Source organism: Rissa tridactyla, chromosome 8 (assembly GCF_028500815.1).
Source record: "Rissa tridactyla isolate bRisTri1 chromosome 8, bRisTri1.patW.cur.20221130, whole genome shotgun sequence".
Lineage (NCBI taxonomy): Eukaryota > Metazoa > Chordata > Aves > Charadriiformes > Laridae > Rissa > Rissa tridactyla.
In genome coordinates this window covers 43,728,401-43,747,704 of record NC_071473.1, presented here as the reverse complement: position 1 = coordinate 43,747,704, position 19,304 = coordinate 43,728,401, and the positions used below count along the sequence as shown (strand labels likewise).

The following is a 19,304-nucleotide window of genomic DNA, read 5'->3' as shown; positions in this document are numbered from 1 at the left end:
TTCTTGGACTAGTAAACACCAAGTGATGAATGAAAAAGGACTTCTTTCAGTTCTTTTCAGAGACAAAGCAAAGAAAAACTTAGCTAAGTGTCTGAAGCATAGAGAGAAACTTTACCAAGAGAAAGCAGAAATGGTCAATGAGCCTCCAAGCTGCTAAGAATCTCTCGATTTCATAACTTAAGTACTTTCAAGCTACCACAGATTAGTTTCTAGAAGTTTCTTGGAACATGCAGCATTACTGAAAGCGAGCTCATCCTGTAGCTATATTTCACACACACAAAAAAAAAGCCATTTTGCACTTGGACTTAGATCACAGTGACTTGAGAACGCCGGACGATATTCACCGAGTTCTCAGCAAAATCTTCCCATTACCAACCCAGCTACAGTCGGTAAACACTGACTGCCCTTCCCAGTGTGATGCACGTCAGAAATCCCAGCTGATGGTGTCACAGGGCTTCCCTAACGCACGGAGCAAAACTCCTGCCCCATCTGTTTCAACACAGGCACGTCTCTCTACACTTTCTCAGCCGCCCCGACTACTCTTTTTCCCATGCACATCCCAGCTCTGATAGTCTTCATCTTGCAGCAGCACGTGACTGCGCTCCACGCTGCCTGCCTGGGTCAGTTGTTTGGATATCATTAGATTGCCCTGACTGAAAGGCCTAATGAGGTGCTGATCCCATCATCCAATCACTCAGCTGAGCCAGAATGCATCCCACGGGACAGACAGAAAAGACTGATGCAAGAATTCCAAGTGATGTGTAACATGAAAGGGCGCCATTCGCATCGCTAGGACTCACAGCCTGTCAGCACGGCCATTAGAAATCCTGGGCTACAGAGATTTATAATTCAACCCTCCCACACACAGAACTTGCTCCAGACTGAAACTTGGCACAAAATTCAGTCCCAGGAGGGCATTAAAAAAATAACCCATTCAACGGTTTCCGTCCCATGGCTTCAGCTCACAGCCATTTAAATAATGGCAATTTCTCATTTCTCTTTTTAACTGAGGAAATCCAATATAAAACACCAGATTTACATAACATTGCAGTGGTGATACAAGCTGGCAACAAACCCAGGGAGAAGGCTGCCAGAGCCGTTCCGTCATCCCCTTTTGGTGAATTTCTCCATTTGGATTCAGTTTAACGGAATGATTTTTATTAGGTCTAGCTGACATCATGTGTAATTGCAAATCCCACCTCCACGTTGGTCAGGCAGCTTGCCCTAGCTTTGTACACCTTGTGTGCCTGTTAGAAGGGGACAAGCCCTCCTGCGCTCAACGCAGCCTTCCACTTGTGCTGCCACTGTTATTTCTTTGCTGCAAACTCTGCTGGCTGATTTAGAGGACAGTAATTAGTTGCCTATTGAGCTGCAAAAGACCAACTGGACAAGGAATGGACATATACAAAACAAAGAAGGGAATTGATGCAAGCCAAAAGAAATTTGTCAGTAGAGCCTTTGATTTGATCAGGGATTGTTCTGACAACTACCACATCTGCTTCCAGGGAGAGGGACAGACCCAAGCCTATTGTGGCTGCAGCCCTTTCTCTACCAGGTATTTCAATTCCTCTGAGGGCCATCTGTAGTCTTGAGTTTGTCGGTGGAAAAAAATAATCTTGGAAGTTGATGCAATGCTACAAGCACTTCCTAATAAATACATCAGACTTCAGGAAGTCTGCAGCAAATCACTGCTATGACCACAACCCTTCTGCTCCACCACTACTCACCCAGAGAGGCCTTTGGTGGCACACGCAGGATAGCAAGAAGCTTGTGTCACCCGCAAAATATACCACTTGCTGGGTGGGCTACTGGCTCCCAGCTCATCACCACCAGCACCACTCTTTGCTCTCCCACAGTATATCTGAGACACAGCCTCTGCTGCCACACTCAAGCTGGAGGACAAGGCATATTACAAATCGTCACCAAAGGATCTGAACTAATTTTTCCTATTAGTTATAAAAGCCCACAAATAGCACAACTATAAAACAGTTATACAACCAAAAAATTTGTATCAGTGGTCAACTCTAAGGCTCCAAAACTCAGAAAGTGGAGTCCTTTCTATTCTTTAGAGAATTACCAACTTAAAGGTACTTTAAATCAGTTTGGACTCTCTCTGCCGCTGTCAGCCAAGATGCTACAGCAGTCAAAATGCTTCTTCCACAATGATGGCACATTTAAATTGCCATTGTTGCACTGACTCCCACCATGTGCTAAACCATCCTCCCTAAGACAAGCCTCTGAGGTCCACGTTCCAGCTGTGAAAACCCTTTTGAGCTTGAGAGCTGCAAGTACAATGTTCCTCTAGAACAGGAAAAAAGTTGAGCCCAAGGGAACACCTGAGCTTTCAGTACAGAAAAACAAGATGTGTCAAGCACCTGCAGAATGACCTTCTTTTCCAACAGCTGTACAATTTTCTCATACCTTGTCCTTTAATTCCAAAGGGGGGTACAAAGTCCCTGATACGTGCCCATTTCCTGAAGGAATCATCCAAGAACATTGGTGCCGGCTTCGAGAACCTGAGAAAATGAAAATGAGAGAGAAATTAACTCCTGAACTAGGAAGGATAAATTTTTGTAGGGAGGTTGAGAGAAATCATACTTAAGTGCTGATTCTACATTCTCACCGGCAATACAGCAACGTAGAAGATTTTCCTTTTACCCAAAGGTGCCAGCAGTGGTACAAGTCTGTCAGAATTTGTGCCATGAGGACCAAATTGTACCACGAGGTGCCAAACCACTAAAGTTGTGAGCCTGGCAATCACTTCCACTCAGCAATTTAGAACTTCCACACTATTGTTTGGCTACTAATTTAGCTACAATAAGTTGTAAATTGCAACCAGAGTTTAGGCAGCTTTACTTCCAGCTTTGTAAGCACAAGCCAATTTATGTGCTGTCTATGTATGCGTGCGAGGAAGGGGTGCAGAGTTGCCTTTATATTGTTCATTACATATAAGACTGCTGCGCCGGGCAGGTATGAATGCACTGGGCAAATGCATGTGGAGAGCAAGGCTGGGGTTATCTGCTCTCACGGCTGCTTCTGCCTCGCTCATATGCCCATACACAGCAGCTATCATAACACGGGCAGGAAAGGAAACAGTTCAGGAGACCACGAAGCAGCACTTAGCTTACAGAGAATGGAAATTCAGTACAGATGTAGGTGTTTTATTCTGCATTCACTAACACATAAATGATTCAAGAGAGGTCCTTGCCAAACCAAACAGTTGTGATCTATCCAAACTCATTTACAAAAGAGAGAACTAGTCCTTCTTAACCATATCATTATGGGAATACATTATCCTAATTATACCCTCAACAGACAAACACAGCAGCTACTAAAAGATTGTCTCTTCTAGAAACAATTAGTACAGTGGAAGGAAACAATTAGGAAAAGAAACTACCGAAATATTAATTTTCATACGAGACCATTTCTGAGTATAAAGATCACGGCTAGTACTACTAGAAATCTGTTCATTCAATCATATCAAGATGGTAGCAGGGATGTTCTGAATCAAAATCAATCCCACTATGCTATAGAAATGAGGAAAGGAACGTACTGCAAGTTCAGAGTCAGAGAGTACATCTCCACTACAGCCATACTGTAAGTGCAACATACACGTATCTGAAATAGATATGGCCTGGCTAACCTGGGGACTGGCAGTGGGATAGATGCAACACACCAGTTTAACCCTCCCTTCAGGCTGATTTTGCACGCACCATGCAACTCCACGCTACTGCAATCAGATAACTTTTGGACTTGAACTACCTGATTTAAGATAAACTCATCTACGCTGTGCCACAGCCAGGTAGAGAGCAACAATTTCAGATAGCAGCACGGTGAGGAAAGGATGGAATGAATTCTGAATTATAAACTGCTCAAAGTACAGTCCTATCACAGATGCCCCAGTAAATCGGAGGTTGCAGAAATCTCTGGGAAGGGGGAAGAGAGAGACCAAGAGCATCTAACAAAACAAGAACAGAAGACTCCAACTCACCCATGCATACCACCGCTTCACATCCACTCATGCAATCTTTAGTCAGATCATCTATAACCATAAAAGCAGGATGCACAGATTACATGGCTGATCTAGAAGGAAAGGAATGTTTTTCCAGAGCTGAGGATACAAAAGGATCTATATAACTTTATCTGGGAAAAGGTGCAGAAGATGTGTTAGGTATCTTAGGGCTTCTGAAGGTCTTAAATAAAAAACAAAAAACCACAGGGATATTTTTTTAAAAAAGAAAAAGAACAGGATACAATAATACTCCGAAAATATCCTAAAAGCTTCAATAACCTGACAAATTAGTTCAATGTTTTTTCAAGCATGTTGGTGCTCTCAAATGTAATATTATGTTACACTGGTGGGTCTCCAAGGAGTTACCTCTACTTCCTTCCAACATCAATAGAAGAAATCTTTGCAGGCTTCTCATACGGTGTATAAGCTTGTATAGTCTTAATGGCACTGATGTTCGCGGCTCTTTCTTACAGACACCCCTTGAACTAACAGCAGAAGTCAGGTCCCACAGAATGGTCCCCATTCTCCCCAGGCAGCAGCCACAGTAAAGGATGATGGCATTGTCTGGGCGTCACCAGCACCTTTGGGCTGGTTTGTAGGTGACCTGGTTTGTTAGCTCACCAGCTACTCTGGTTGCCACCATAGCATGCAACCTTCAGGAAAATCTTCGATGCTTCAGAAAATGCATATATGAGCAGGTTTTATTCTCCTCTCAGGAATCGTAGAATGGTTAGATTTGGAAGGGACCTTAAAGATCATCCAGTTCCAACCCCCCTGACACGGGCAGGGACACCTCCCACTAGACCAGGCTGCTCAAAGCCCCATCCAGCCTGGCCTTGAACACTTCCAGGGATGGGGCATCCACAACTTCTCTGGGCAACCTGTTCCAGTGCCTCACCACCCTCACAGTAAAGAATTTCTTCCTAATATCTAATCTAAATTTCCCCTCTTTTAGTTTAAAACCATTACCCCTCGTCCTATCGCTCCACTCCCTGATAAAGAGTCCCTCCCCATCTCTCCTATAGGCCCCCTTTAGGTACTGGAAGGGGCTATAAGGTCTCCCTGGAGCCTTCTCTTCTCCAGGCTGAACAACCCCAACTCTCTCAGCCTCTCCTCATAGCAGAGGGGCTCCAGCCCTCTCATCATCTTTGTGGCCCTCCGCTGGACTCAGTCCAACAGGTCTATGTCCTTCTTATGTTGGGGGCCCCAGATCAGGACCAACAGGATTCCCTACAATAATGCTATAAAGTAGTGCAGAGTAAATAAAAAACTTAGCCGGTTAAGAGCACTGCACGAAAAAGAAGGTACAGGCTGCAGGATCAGGCCTAACTCAGAAGTTGATATTATTTATAGATGCAATTAACTGGTCCATTTGCAAGTCATACACCAGGAAAAGACAGTAGTCTGACACGGAGTATTGAGCATCTGTCCCTAATGCAGATTGCCCCTTACGAGGTGCCTGGCAAAACCAGGAGGAAGGTCAGATCCTCCTGGGGCCTCAAAGGGAGTTCCAAAAAGCAGCTGAAGCGCTAGCAGGACTCATCTGATGCTCTATGGTGTCCCACTTGTGAACAAAGTGATGCCCGAAGAGAAGGGTGAAGTGACCATTGACCTTGTTATTGTACTTGCTACAAGAAGCTTCAGGATTTTTCTAGCAAAGAACACAATAGCCTTAGACCACCTACTATTATTTGGTAATATTTAACAATATTGTACACAGAGACAAGGAAACTGACTTTCAACTCATATTTTTGCTTCATTTAAAGAGCAGGGAGGAACAGTTTGGGGGGAAATATTATATCCATAAGGGGGAAAAAAAAAAGGGCAAATTTGCGGATATTTAGCTCCCATAAATCTTGAAGGTAATTCCATTTTGGAAATATTAAGAAATCATGAATGCTGTAAGCTCATGATCTAAGAAAAGCACTTTGCCACCTCAATAAATTAGAGCAGGCCAGAACCGATGTCCAGCAGCGACAGGGAAACGCTGTCTGCCAGACCTCTCCAGGAGCGTGGCTGTTCTGTCTCGGCTCTGAAGCGCATCTGGCATGTTCTAGGACCCTTCAGGAAATATCAGGATATGCCTTAAACAGGCCATGGGAATGCTCTCTGCAGAGCACCTAAAATACATTCCAAGGAATGCGTGGGAGTTTGTCAAACAGAAAAAGTAAATGTTTCTAAATGATGCTAAATTCTGTATCTACTGAGCAGCTGACATACGGGATGCTGCATTTTACACAAGTGGTCGGCTGCTGCTGCCCAAAGGCAGGTGAGCTTCACTAACAACCACAGCTCCAGAAGAGCTTGTGCTCTAGGGGCAAACAGCACGTAAAGCGAAAGTTTTGATTTTTCAAATTTGATTTTTAACCACCTCCTATCTACCCCACCTCAAACTCCAGAACAGACATAATGCAACCTCATAGCACATGACAGCCATGAAAAGGTGAGAAATTTGGGTGCCTGTGGCACCTGCATGATTTCGGAGAGAAATGCCAAGCATCTAAAAATCACTACTTTGAATGACATACCCCAATAAAAGAGCAAATGACATCTAAATAGACAAAATCTGGACTCAATGATCTTAAAGATCTTTTCCAACCTAAATGATTCTATGAAATGCTGGATATGATAATTATGAGGTACAGTCCAAATCTCTCCCAGCTCTCATTTGCATTCCTTATACAAAGGCATTAGGAAAATCTCTTACACAATTTGTCACTGCTCACAGCAAAAGAAGTGCACTGCCAGGAAACTGCTCTTAAACCAGAATCTACATACACAAAAAAGTGTGATATATATTTGTGCCTAGGAGATCACAGCTTACGCCACAAAAAAAATAACATTTCCAGTTATTTTTTCCCTGACAAGTAAGAAGAGTTGTGACCCAAAACCATTTCCATGTGGAGGGCTGAACTACCCTGCTAGAAGCTCCCCAGCCAAGTTTTCCGACGATTTCCATTCTGTCCTTGATACACAGATCCATTCACAGCTACTCCTCCTTGATGTGTGCTGCGGTGTTCAATCAACATCAGCAGCGTTAACTTCCCAAAGCATTGCGCGAATCCTAGACCAGCACCGCCTCTATCAAAGCAGCTATTGAACAACTTCAGATATTTAATCTTGACTAGAATTGGCTCCCTACTCCGACCTGCTGCTTTCAAGACAATTAATACATACATGTGTAGAAGGGAATAAGCTCGACCAGAGAGAAAATAAAATAAACTGACTGATACTCTTTGTCTAGAACAAGGAGGGAGCAAGACAAGGCCAAGTCCCTGGAAAGAGTAGAGGAGAAGATGGCACCACATTTCTAGAAATCATGACACTAAGGAAAGGCATATGGGCAGCCACTAGGCTCCACTAGGGGCTTATTTCTCAGATATTTACTTCCTTTTTTTATTCGGTCCTCCTATAAGCCGTCCTGCCCTTTTGTTTCTTCTTTAGTCAGGGAGAACCGGCAGCAAAGAAAAACTGGAAGCTGAAGGAAAAAACCAAAATGGTGCTAGAACCTCATGTTATACATAACCTGCACATTGCACTTGTACAAGGGCAGGAACAACCTTCTTTTTTAAAAGACAAAACCGCAAAAAAACACACACGTGAAACAATGACTTTTTTTTTCCCAGCATGACTTCTACTCTCTCTTTTGTTTGCTTATGCTCAAAAGCACCCGTGGTTAAACAGAAAGCACATCTACCAATTTTATTAATAAAATGGCCAAAATACAAACCAAAGCACTCTAGCACTGAATAATTTGCTCTGATAGAGGCATTTATAAAAGTACGGAGAGAAAATCTAAACTAACCTTTTTCTTTCTCCCTAGTGAGACCTAGATGTATGTCCTCTCCCCTGTCTCCCTCTCTGGGGAGCAGCATGGTATGATAGCATAGGGAAGGAGGAGGCTTGTGATGTCCTGATTTCACATCTCTTATTGACATTAATCCTCTGTCAAAAATCCAAGCAGCTCAAAGATTCCTCAAGCAGCTGAAAAATTTAAGAAACCATATTAATAAGGATTAACCCCATCCTACAACCGACATACTTCTTTCCCTAAATCAGCAAAGAGAGCCAAAAAAATGGATGGCTGCAAGAAGAAAATCTTTAGTAGTAGAGATCAGGCCAAAAATTAAGTTGATCTTAACAAACTGCAGAAATGGTCTAAAAGAAAATCAGACAATACAGTAAAGATAACTTCGTACTGAAGAACGGCAACGCTGGGTCAGTGCACCAGACCACTGCCATTAGAGACCCCTAGTTCCTCTTTTGGAAGACAGAGTGAGCCACTGATCCCTATCCATCTTCTCCCATGCTATTCATGCCTACAGACCCCGAGTATCTACAGTTGCCCCTTTCGGGCTGAAAAGTCCTCAACTATTTGGCCATTCTCTATACAGACGCCACTGAATTATGCAGTGGTACAACACCACTTTGCTTTGTTCTCTGCCCTTTTCTAATAACTCTAGCATTTGGATTTTTCCATTACTGAGCTGGTGTAATCGGTTGTTCCCTCGCAGCTCTGCAAGAAGAAAGCATCTGGAGCATCATCAGTCCTCTCGCCCTCTTTGCTCTCCATCACCTCGTAGGTTGTTTAAACTCCTCCGGTGCAGGCATTTTCCCATTGCCTGCTCACTGCTCTATTTAGAGCCAAACCAGCTGCTCCAACATATCTGAAAGGGCCTCTATGCACTGTGGTTCATACACAGAACGTTGTCATACCATTGCAGAAAAGATAAACATCCTATCATGACTGAAAAATATAAGTATCACAGCTGTAAAACCTGTTAAGTACCCCACTTTATTCAGGATCAGAAAGCATCAGCTCAAGGACCATGGGCCTCACACAAAAATCATGAACAAACTGGAAAAAGGCTGTAGGAGAGCTGTGAAAAAGATCTAAGGTCTAGAAAACATGATCTCTGAGGTAAGCTAGAAAGAAATTAATTTGTTTAGTCTAGAGAAGAGAAAATTGAAGGTGGGCATGATAAACCGTTAAAAATTATGAGGCTGTTGCAAAAGAGAAAGGTAATATCTCCATATCCCTAGTAAATAGAAGTAGTAGCCCTGGGCTTAAAACGCAGCAAAGGAAACTTAAACATTAGTAAAAGGTTTCTCATGCTTGGGATTATTACACATTGAAATCTGTTGCCTGGACATGGGTTACAGAACCTGCATCAACTACATTAGTTTCTGATTTTATAGTATTATTTTTAAGAACAAGTTTGCATCTGTCAAGCATGGGTTAGTCATAGCAGTGCCTACTTTTAAGAAGGAAAATTCAATAGATGATCTTTTGAAGCTTTGCACAGGTCTATTACTTTTAAAACCATTTTCATACTGGGATAATGTTGCTAGGCGGTGACCAAGTACCGAAGCTACAGTCTGCTGTGGTTGAGAATCAAGAGCTACCCCTCAGACTCCTTGGGATTATGAAATACTTGCCTTCATACATGGTAATCAAATTTCAGTACAAACACAACCGTAGATAAGCAGCCACATGGATTTTGTGAGCCTGCTGCCTGCCAAGACTGCTTTCTGTTTGTACCCTGTACCTTTGTGATAAACAGGAAGACACGTAAAGTTTAACCTTTCTGCAGTCATTAATATCTTGTGCTTACGCACCACCAAGGCACAAAAATCAAAGACTGATTTAATATCAGCTCAGTACCTCCTGCTAACTGGCTATGTTCTGACATGCATGAGGTCTAACAAAGTGCCCTGAAGAGCTTACCTGGAGTGTCTCTACATAACGCAAATAATCACTCTGGGGACTGAAAATTTTGACAGAAACCATTAAAGACAAAAAGAAACCTGATTGCCTGCTCCAACCAAATCATCAGACTTTCCTACAGATTCTCCAAATGCTTCAGACAAAAAACACACAAGCACACATAAAAATAACAAGAAGCTTGGTTTAAAGGTTGGCTTCCTTTTGGGGGGAAAAAAAAAAAAAGGGCAAAAATACCCCAAGCTATAAAATTTAGACAAGGCAGAAACTTTGTCCTGACCTGCCTCACGGTGTAGCATATAAGACAACATTCAAAATTTGTCATTGCTCACCAAACCCTCTAATACCAAAACACAATTATGAAAGGGTGAAAAGCTGACTTCTAGACAGCGTAGAATGATGTTAGTTTAAAAACCAGCCTCCTAACATCATTTCAATGTCATAGTTTGCTTTTCATGTGTTATTGTCAAAGATGCAAGATTGAATTACAGATAGTTTTTCCTACCAGAAGCCAGGTGGGGTGTTCAAGGCCTTTTGAGGGAGCACTGAGCCAAACAGATGAGATTACATGGTATTTGGAAACATGATGAAGGTGAGCAAAAGCAGACTGTAATTACTGCCTGAGTTTTCAAAGCCTTCTGTGCAAATAAAAAATGAGATGAGGAGGGAAGGAAAAAGGGTCCAATCCATCCCCCTAACAGAAAGAGTCGGCTCACATGGAAGACACCAGCCAGCAACTCTGCCAGCTGGCCAAAGTTTAGCACAATTACGTTCCTGCTCACATTCCACCGGGACAGGAAGGAGATTGCTGTTTCTAATGAAAAAGAATAGGACAGCAGTCATCTAGGCTAATTGCTGCTGGGCAACGTTGCACTCCCAAAAGGCAGAAAAACTGGTTTTTCTGGTGAAGATATAGCATGCATTCCAGAAAACTGCAGATGATGGGCTGTCATGCTTTAACCCCAGACAGCAACTAGGACCACACAGTCGTCCGCTCGCTCCCCCCAGTAAAGACCGGGGAGAGAATCAGAAGAGTAAAAGTGAGAAAAAACTTGTGGGTTGAGATAAAGACAGTTTAATAGGTAAAGCAAAAGCCGAGCACACAAGCAAAGAAAAACAAGGAATTGATTCACTGCTTCCTGTCAGCAGGTGGGTGTTCAGCCATCTCCAGGAAAGCAGGGCTCCATCCCATGTAACGGCTACTTAGGAAGGCAAACACCATCGCTCTGAACGCGCCCCACCCCACCCCCCTTCCTTCTTCTTCCCCCCATTTTATATACTGAGCATGACATCACACAGTATGGAATATCCCTTTGGTCAGTCAGGGTCAGCTGTCCCGGCTGTGTCTCCCCCCAACTTTTTGTGCCTCCCCAGCTTACTTGCTGGCGGGGCGGTGTGAGGAGCAGAAAACGCCTTGACAACCAAAACCATCAGTGCACTACCAACTGCCATCATGAATCCAAAACCAGCTGCTAGCAAGAAAGTTAACTCCGCCCCAGTGAAACGATGACATGGGCACAGTTTCCATCACCGACCCATTGTCTTTCATCATAGATACTAATTAACTGGTCTATTAAAACGCAGTGACTGACCTTTGCTTTTATAAAGCCATATTACCATTCTCTTTATTCTCCTTGCAGAGAAAAGTTAATCCACAGCCATGCTATTGCCAGAAATCCTCCCCACCCACTGCTCATCCCTGCCACCATCGGCACGTTTGACTCTCCTGAGCTCCCAGCTTACGGTAGAGCACATCAAATTGCACGTCACTGTTTCAAAAACCTCTAATCTTGTTTTCACCTAACACATTACTTAATGTATATATCTATCTTGATGTTATCCTACTGTATCAGAGCAATTTTCATATTTGAAAGCATTGAAAGGAACAGTGAAATCTTCAGTGGCCTTCATAACACGTAATAATGCCACTGCAGAAGGAGCCTGGAATACTTAATTCTTCCATCTAGAACAGACAGCACATATTGTTTTTGTGCACGTACATCAAGAAAGCTGAAAAGAAATTGGTACGTATGTAGAGAATAGGACAATGATGAAAAAGAGCCTTCCGTCATCAGCTAAACCAAAAATGCACATATTGTTCAGCACAGCCAAGCACAAGCACAGAACAGATGTGGCTGCTCTGTCTACATACAGCACAGGGGATGCAGCATCGACGGAAAAGAGCTATTGAAGCTAACAAACAAATAGGCACAAAAGACAAATGAGCATGACCTGATCGTGATACAGCCAGCTGAAGATGAAAATAAGGTCACTAACGTTTAAAACGGGTAAGCTTCAAAACAGGTTTGTGATGGAAGCTGAGGAAGACAAGCAAGTGCAAAACAAATTACGTGAGGTGAAGCTTTGTTAGTTTATGAAAGGGGTTGCATGATTTGGTGTCTGCGTAAGGCCGGAGACTGGACTTTGTAACTTACTCAGTTCCTGAATGCCTGATGTTCCTTCACCTCTGGCATATTGCTCTCATCCAGGTCAAAAATGTGCTTGGAGCAAAATTTTACTGCCTAAGTCTTACTAGAGTGAGGATGCTGGCAGAAGAAATGTCAATGTTTCAAGCATCTTTACTGAAACAGATGGGTTGTTCTGAAAGAAAAGAGTCTTAATTCTTTCAAGGCTCATACTCTTCGAGAATGATCGATGCCATTTCAGAACCTAGACAAAAAATTCCTCTTAAGATGATATGGAAATTATTTATCTGCTGCAAAGTACACACTATGGCATGGCATTAACAGAGGTATTGTCAGCTCTTCTCCTTTTCTTATGTGGAGTCCAATATTCCAAAAAGTTCTCCAGGACCCAGTTCCTCCTATCACACTCCTGGGAGAATCTCAGCTTTCACGTTAAAAAACCCCAAACAAATAATATTTTCCTAGCCTTATAGTTGGAAATGAGACCTCAGTAACTAATAAAGGCTCAGAAACCTGAGGAAAACTAAAAAGAAACCATTATTTTCAAACCACATGCATTTTCTGTCCTGCCTCATTATTACTGAATATTTGTAGGTTGCAATTCTCATCACTGCAACTCCCAACAGTGACTTTAAGGTGTTCCAGAGCAAGCGTCCCCAATGAAAATGCAAAGGACAAGCCTGCCTGCAGACACAAACAGGAAATGAAAGCAAAACAATAAAAGTGAGTGGAATAAAAAAGTCTGTAGAAGCTATTGCACCAATAGTTGCCTACAGCACACAAGACAGGCAGATAATTAAATGCAAAGAAACACAGACAAGAAGTAAATTGTTCAGCTGCTTTGTACACTATATAAATTGATGCTCAAAGACAATCACACAGATAGTCCATTGTCATGTTTCTTAGAATTTTTTTGTCAGTTATTTTCAAAAGAATTTTTTAAGTCATCACAATCTGAGTTTAACATAAAAACCTGGCATAGCAACGACAATACCAAATCAAGTCTCCAGTTTCATTAAGAAAACAGGGACATATGAACTAGAAACAAGAACAAACTCTGCAGCAAAAACAAGAGGGGACTGAAAGCATGGGCGATGGTGGGCAAGCAGAGTCCTCTCTGAACATTTTGAAATTGGACAAGTTTTTTTGGTTGGAATCCATGTCAGAGTTTGCGCCATTCAGAAGGTGGACATCCTAACTAAAAAAACGACGAGGGTGGAAATGTTCTCCATTGAACAAATTCCTAACGCCTAAACAATTTACCTTGGCATGCTCCTTCTTGTAGGAAGTTGTTCAAGAAGCAGTTGTGTGATTTTCAAGCTTGCCTAGTAGTCAAAGCAGTACAATTCATCCCACCAGAGAACAGGCTTTTTTTCCTCTATTAAGTGAAATAGGCTAATATAGCTTTAGGTGCCATCTCTCAGGTACAGCCCCCTGATGTATACTTGTACAATGTATAAAAAAATATATAAAAATCACTAATATCAGAATAATACCACTTACTGAAAAACAGTTACAGATAGATTACAAAGCCGAAGATAAACGAGATTCATATCAACCCCGATGGGAAAAGCTCCAGATGCGTTTCTGTTACTCTGCTGCACAATACACTTCCCATTGTAGTGCAGGACAAACTGGGGGCAGCCAGTTATTACTATTTAAGATTCAGACAGAGGCTTTTTCTTCCTTAAACCAGACGCAAAAACCTCCAAGGTTTTTTGCATCTCACAGGCTCAAACTGGGAATCTAGACAAAAAAAAAAGGCCAAAACATGCATCCCAAGTGGAAAGAGTGTTTTCAGAGGGGGTTTTCCCCCCAGGTGCCTCTGCCAGCAGGTCCCTCTGTCACAAGAACATTAGTGATATGGGAGACATGGACCCTGTGCCCAGTTTCATGTAATTCGCCATCTCCTCTGTCACCTTATTAATTCCAGCCCTTAGCCTAAGAGCCATCTGTAAAGCAAAATGCATTAAAATCTTCCAGATAGTATCAGCACTGTTTAATATAAGCCTCTCTCCTTTGGTCCCATGGTTTTAAAAATAAACAAGTATTTTAACAAAACAAGGGTAAGACACTGAGCTTGTAAAACCTTTTTCTGCATACTTCTTCCAGAGACAAGGCACAGAGACTGGACGCTGAAGAAAGTTTCCATGTAAGAGGCCACCTGACAAAACCGAAAGGATTTACTGACTCAAGGAGCAAATGAGTGCAGTGGAGAAAGCTGCAAACAGCAGACAGCACAGGCAGCTACATCGTTTCTTCATCATCCCACGCAGAAATTGTCTGGCTTGAGTTAGAGATTAGACAGGAAGAAGAGACAGGAGGTGCCACTTGACTACTCTGACAAAGAAAAGAACCATGAACCATGCTGACTTCTCCCGTCCTGTTTGCAAGACAGGTGCAAAAAATAAGAGCTAACCTTCCAGCCAGCACGCACGTCCTGGCATCCTGCGACCAGGGTCCTGTGCTCTCGTATCCCCAAGTCCAGGTTAAACACACCTCTGGTAACAGACTGTGCAGCAACAGCAGCACCTACAGCCATAACTTCAAAGGACTCCGCTCCGAGGCTCGATGGATACCTGAAGCACAAGGTAAGCTCTTAAAAGCCCGCTCTCCAAAATGCTACAAATCTTCAGGGGGAATTGATGTCATCCCTGATTAACTAATCAAAGTGGAAAGGCCTTCCCAATTAATCTTATTGCACCATCTGAAGAACGGTACAACAGTCCTCCTCATACCAGGAACTTTTCAATGGGATAGTTCATTTCAACAAGTTCCCACAAGAAAAGCCAGTAGAAAAAAGGACGCTGCTGGTTTATGCAATTGAGATTTATGTAAGTCACTGAAATAAATACTAAATATTATTAGCTACTAAAGGAAATGGTTATGGTGAAGATGAGGGGATAAAAAACCCACACAAATATGCCTTCGCTTTCAGTACCCTTGATAAAGAAAGCACTTTTCCTGCAGCTGTGGGAAAGAAAACAAGACCTAACAGTGGAAGTTGAAGTTACACATCTTTTGGCTGTTATCAAAGGGAGCTGCGGCAAATGGACAAAATGCGGTCTGAGTGATCCCAAGTTCCAAACCAAAGAAATGCTTCAGGCATATTCATCAGCGGCATTTGTATTCGCTCGTGAATATTACAAAGAGCAGTGAACACTGCTGATCCACTACTTTTGTCCCAGGAGCAACGTTTAACTGCGTGAACTGCGTTCAGCCTTTATAAAGAGCATCAATAAGTTCACTCCTATCATTGATATTCTCCCACTGACCCCCCTCAGGCGCCCCAATATTAAGTTGTTTCAATGCGCAGCACTCCTGGTTGACACAGAAATCCCGACACGCCCAGGAGTCTTCCATACCCTTAGTGAGGGGGTGGAACAAAGTAACCCAGCATCTGCATGGATCCATCAGGGAGCCACAAAAGAAGTAACTTACTCTCCGCCTCACCCTGGAATTCAGTCTATTCACTGCATTTTTTTTAGCATCATCTCGATTTATTTTCTCATTCTTCTCTTTGCCCACCTATGTTTGTCTAACCACTTAGATGGCTCACGCAACCATTACAGTATTCAAGTGCTCCACAAATAATTACTTACAATTTAAATCTGTCATAGAGAAGGTGTTCATGTTTTCATTCCACTTCTTGAAAGTTTTAAAACCAATTCCATGAAGGTATTAAACTTTTCGCTCCAGGCATTTTGGAAGCAGACATGCTCAATGTGACTGTGCAAGAAATCTCTCCATCACAATGACAAATTGCAGTCATTTTGTTCTCGTTTAATCTTACTTTTAACAAAACAATCACCTTGGTAAGAAAAACCGGAAAAAGTCATGAAAGCTCACAGCCTAAAAAGTGAAAGCCTTGCAATGCACTGGCAAAAGAAAATGAAGACCATAACATAAACAATGAGTAACCTTAATCACCATCTATTTCGAATATCTTATCATCTTAAGTACTTCTCTACCCTGCAATAAATCAACAAACACTTCGTCACTTCTTTGAATGTACTGAAGTACAATAGAAGAAATAACAAGAAAGCTATGGTTCAAGCTACCAAATAAGTTCCTTAAAAATAATAGCAACAATGATTTATTATTCAAAGTTGTAATAAAATCGCAGAAACCATTTTGATTGCCCTTCCAATTTTTTCCCAAATAGTTATTTTTCTAAAAACAATTTCCCCATATTAACTTAGAGTAATTTAAAAAAAAGTTAAAGCCCACAATCCCATCTAATTCAGGATACTCTTAAATGTCCCTGTCTCAACAGAAATGTTGAAGGATGACTTTAGCCGAGTATCCCTTGATCTCAATGACAAAAGCAGCAGCAGATTTTCATTAGCCAGCAAAACAGCAATGCTGTGGGCTGAAAGGAGAACTTCCCACAAGTATTTACGGGTGTTCTTTGGGCAAGTGTTCAAACAGATGCCAAACAGACAACCATGGAGCAGAAAACAGCACAGTATCGTCCCACATTACTCTCTCCGCCTCTGTAGTGCTCATGCTCAGCACTCCCAAACTGTACCTTTCCTCTCTGTTCAACATTTTGCTTTTCCTGAATCGCAGCGTACTTGGCAGTGAAGTTCACAAGCAACACCATTATAAAACCTGCAGATTCTCATGTCAAAGCTGTGTAAACATCACTGTCTAAACTTAAGCCTACGAATGACTGAAGATTTTCAGAGATAATCAGCACTTCGTTGAAGTCAACAGAAACTGCTTAGTAACCTGTCTTCTGAACAAATCAGGTCACTCATGTTACCATACTTATCTTCTAGTAGTTACTTCTGAATATTCCCAGTGCGTATTTTTCCACTGCAACAGCCTGATACACACTCTGCAGCAATGGTTTTCATTTTAGTATCTTGGCCAGTGATGAAGTGAATCAAATTGACAGCCCCTCTGGTGATACCAAGCTCTAGAGACAACAAAACAGGTCCACTCACTCCCGTCAATTTTTATCAGCTAACCTTTGAAAAATGGCATCCCTAGTTACAGGGATTATTATCTCCCACGCTGCGAAGAGGAATTAGGAGTAAAAATACAAGAGCAGCTCTAGTAGAAATAAGAACAGGCTGATGTGCAGCAGCATCAACAAATTGCTTCTAAACCTGCCCGTGGCCAGCACAGCTTTGGAGAATCTGTAACATCTAGTGTGAGCTTTCATTCCATGACTACTTACTACTTTCTTTTGGTATCAAGAGTGTGCTTAATGCTGCAAAGCACAAATCTGAACAAACTTTGCCTGCTTTGTTTACTGTTACCACTCACTGAAAGCTATTGTGGGCATTTCTGGAAACGCACATGAAAAGCCTGGACTCGGAGGGCAGCGATCATGAGGCACTGAGCTGTGCAATCGTTAACCATCAATACTAGCCCCAGAACAGAGGCATGGGGATCAGAGATGTGTGCCTTCTTGGTCATTACAGTTCCTGTATCAGAATTGGTTGTCTCTGAGGAAGGGGAAAAAAAAAAAAAGAAAAAAGTGTTGCTTGATTTCTATCTTGGGATTATTTTTTAAGAATTCATCAGCCTGCTTGCCCAGCTGTAAGGAAAATTCTACCTAAGGATGTGAGTGAGACTGTGCTGGGTCAGATCAGATTTCAAAATCTTTTTTCCAAAAATGGCAATAAATGGATGTCCAAGGTAAAGCAAGAAAAGGGCAAAAAGATAAAATATTTCCTCCCTAACATTCACACAGCTTTCAAACATTTTCAGCTGAGTGGATTTCCTGAGCTTGATGTGGTTTGTCTAATCAGCATCCCTCCTTTCCCTCCCAGCAATGGATCTCTCCTCCAAATGTTTGTCCAGACTCCCCTGGAATTCATACTGACATTTTGCAGCCGTCACATGCTTTGGCAAGGAGTTCCCCAGGTATAGGACCTGATGCATGAAGAACTCAATCTTTTTTGTTCTGATGCATGGAAATAGAAACACATTATGCAGAAAGACTGTATCGGTGTTTTTTCCCCTTCTACCTTTCTTCCCTGTAGTAAAAGCCAAGAGAGAGTTCAGCACAGCTCAGCCAGCAGACCCACCCCAGAAGATCAGATCTCCCTCTGCTCCCTCACTTCCTTCCCCTCAGACATCAACAGGGACATACGTTTTTATCCCATTTGTTACACATCCAGCTGCCTCGGCAATCACATCGCCTCCTACCTTCTCAATCACCCTTTGACCTCAAGGTCTTCCCTTATTCTGCCTTTGGGAATTTGATGTTACCAAGCTTCAAGAAATTTTGTTTCATGCAGCACTCATCTGGGAAGCACGTTCTATCTCTGTGCAGTAGAAGACTTTAAATCCATTTCTTATGTTCCTTATGTTTTCCTCAGACTGCCTCTCCCAAAATTCTCAGTTGGCTTCCCTGGTGTCTACCTCAAGCTGCTTGCTCTCACCTACTAGGTGAGCTGCTACCCCTTTTTGGCCTGGCAGACCACTTAGCAAGGTCGGGAAGTACCACAGAAAGTAGCCCCTCTCCCATCACATAAGCAGTCCAGCCTCCTCCTGTGTTCACACAGGACTCTTTTCCCTAGGATGTTTGGTAGCTGTAGATGGCTGGGAAGTTTCAGATGTATTGCATGTGACTGAAAATCCCTCTCTGCACAACGTAGTTCCCAACAGGAGCACCAGAAATGAAGTATCTGTAAAGGAGTGAAGTGCCATACACGTCCAATGAGCCCCAGCTGCTTTCTGGGAAACAGTGCACAGGCACAGAAACCATGGCACGCTTAGGACATGGTCTGGGCTTCCAGCTGGTGAAGAACACGAAGTCACTACATCCGCAGACTGCACTGAACACAAAGCGGCAGTAGGGCAGCTATCAACTGCTTCAAGGAGATCCTTTGTTGCTGGCCAATGCTCTTCAGCAGCTGTACACAAGGAGTAAAACACTAGCTTTCAAAATTACATATTTCATAAGGAGATGTGGTCTGTTCAGACACAAATGACAAACAGCCACATTACTCCTCTTTACCCACTAGCTAGCGTGGGAATAAAGCTCAGACACAGGAAAACTGCCTCTGTAGCAATGTCCTGCAGCTGTCAAAGAGCTGGCACGTGAACAAGTCAGGCACAGGAAGAAGAGAAGAGCTACTGCAACCCTGGCCAACTGAGCAATTTCAGAGTCTCAACATGA

At 42.6% G+C, this 19,304-nt stretch overlaps 1 protein-coding gene across 6 annotated transcripts in view; it reads right to left on the bottom strand.

Annotated features, from left to right (window-relative positions):
- Positions 1 to 19,304, bottom strand: part of ST3GAL3 (ST3 beta-galactoside alpha-2,3-sialyltransferase 3) — a 188,454-nt gene that overhangs the window by 73,455 nt on the left and 95,695 nt on the right. For all 6 annotated transcript variants that reach the window (XM_054211301.1, XM_054211303.1, XM_054211302.1 and 3 more), the window contains one exon: positions 2,422 to 2,516. In XM_054211301.1, coding sequence (XP_054067276.1) covers positions 2,422 to 2,516 — 95 coding nt within the window. The remainder of the gene's footprint in view (positions 1 to 2,421; positions 2,517 to 19,304) is intronic.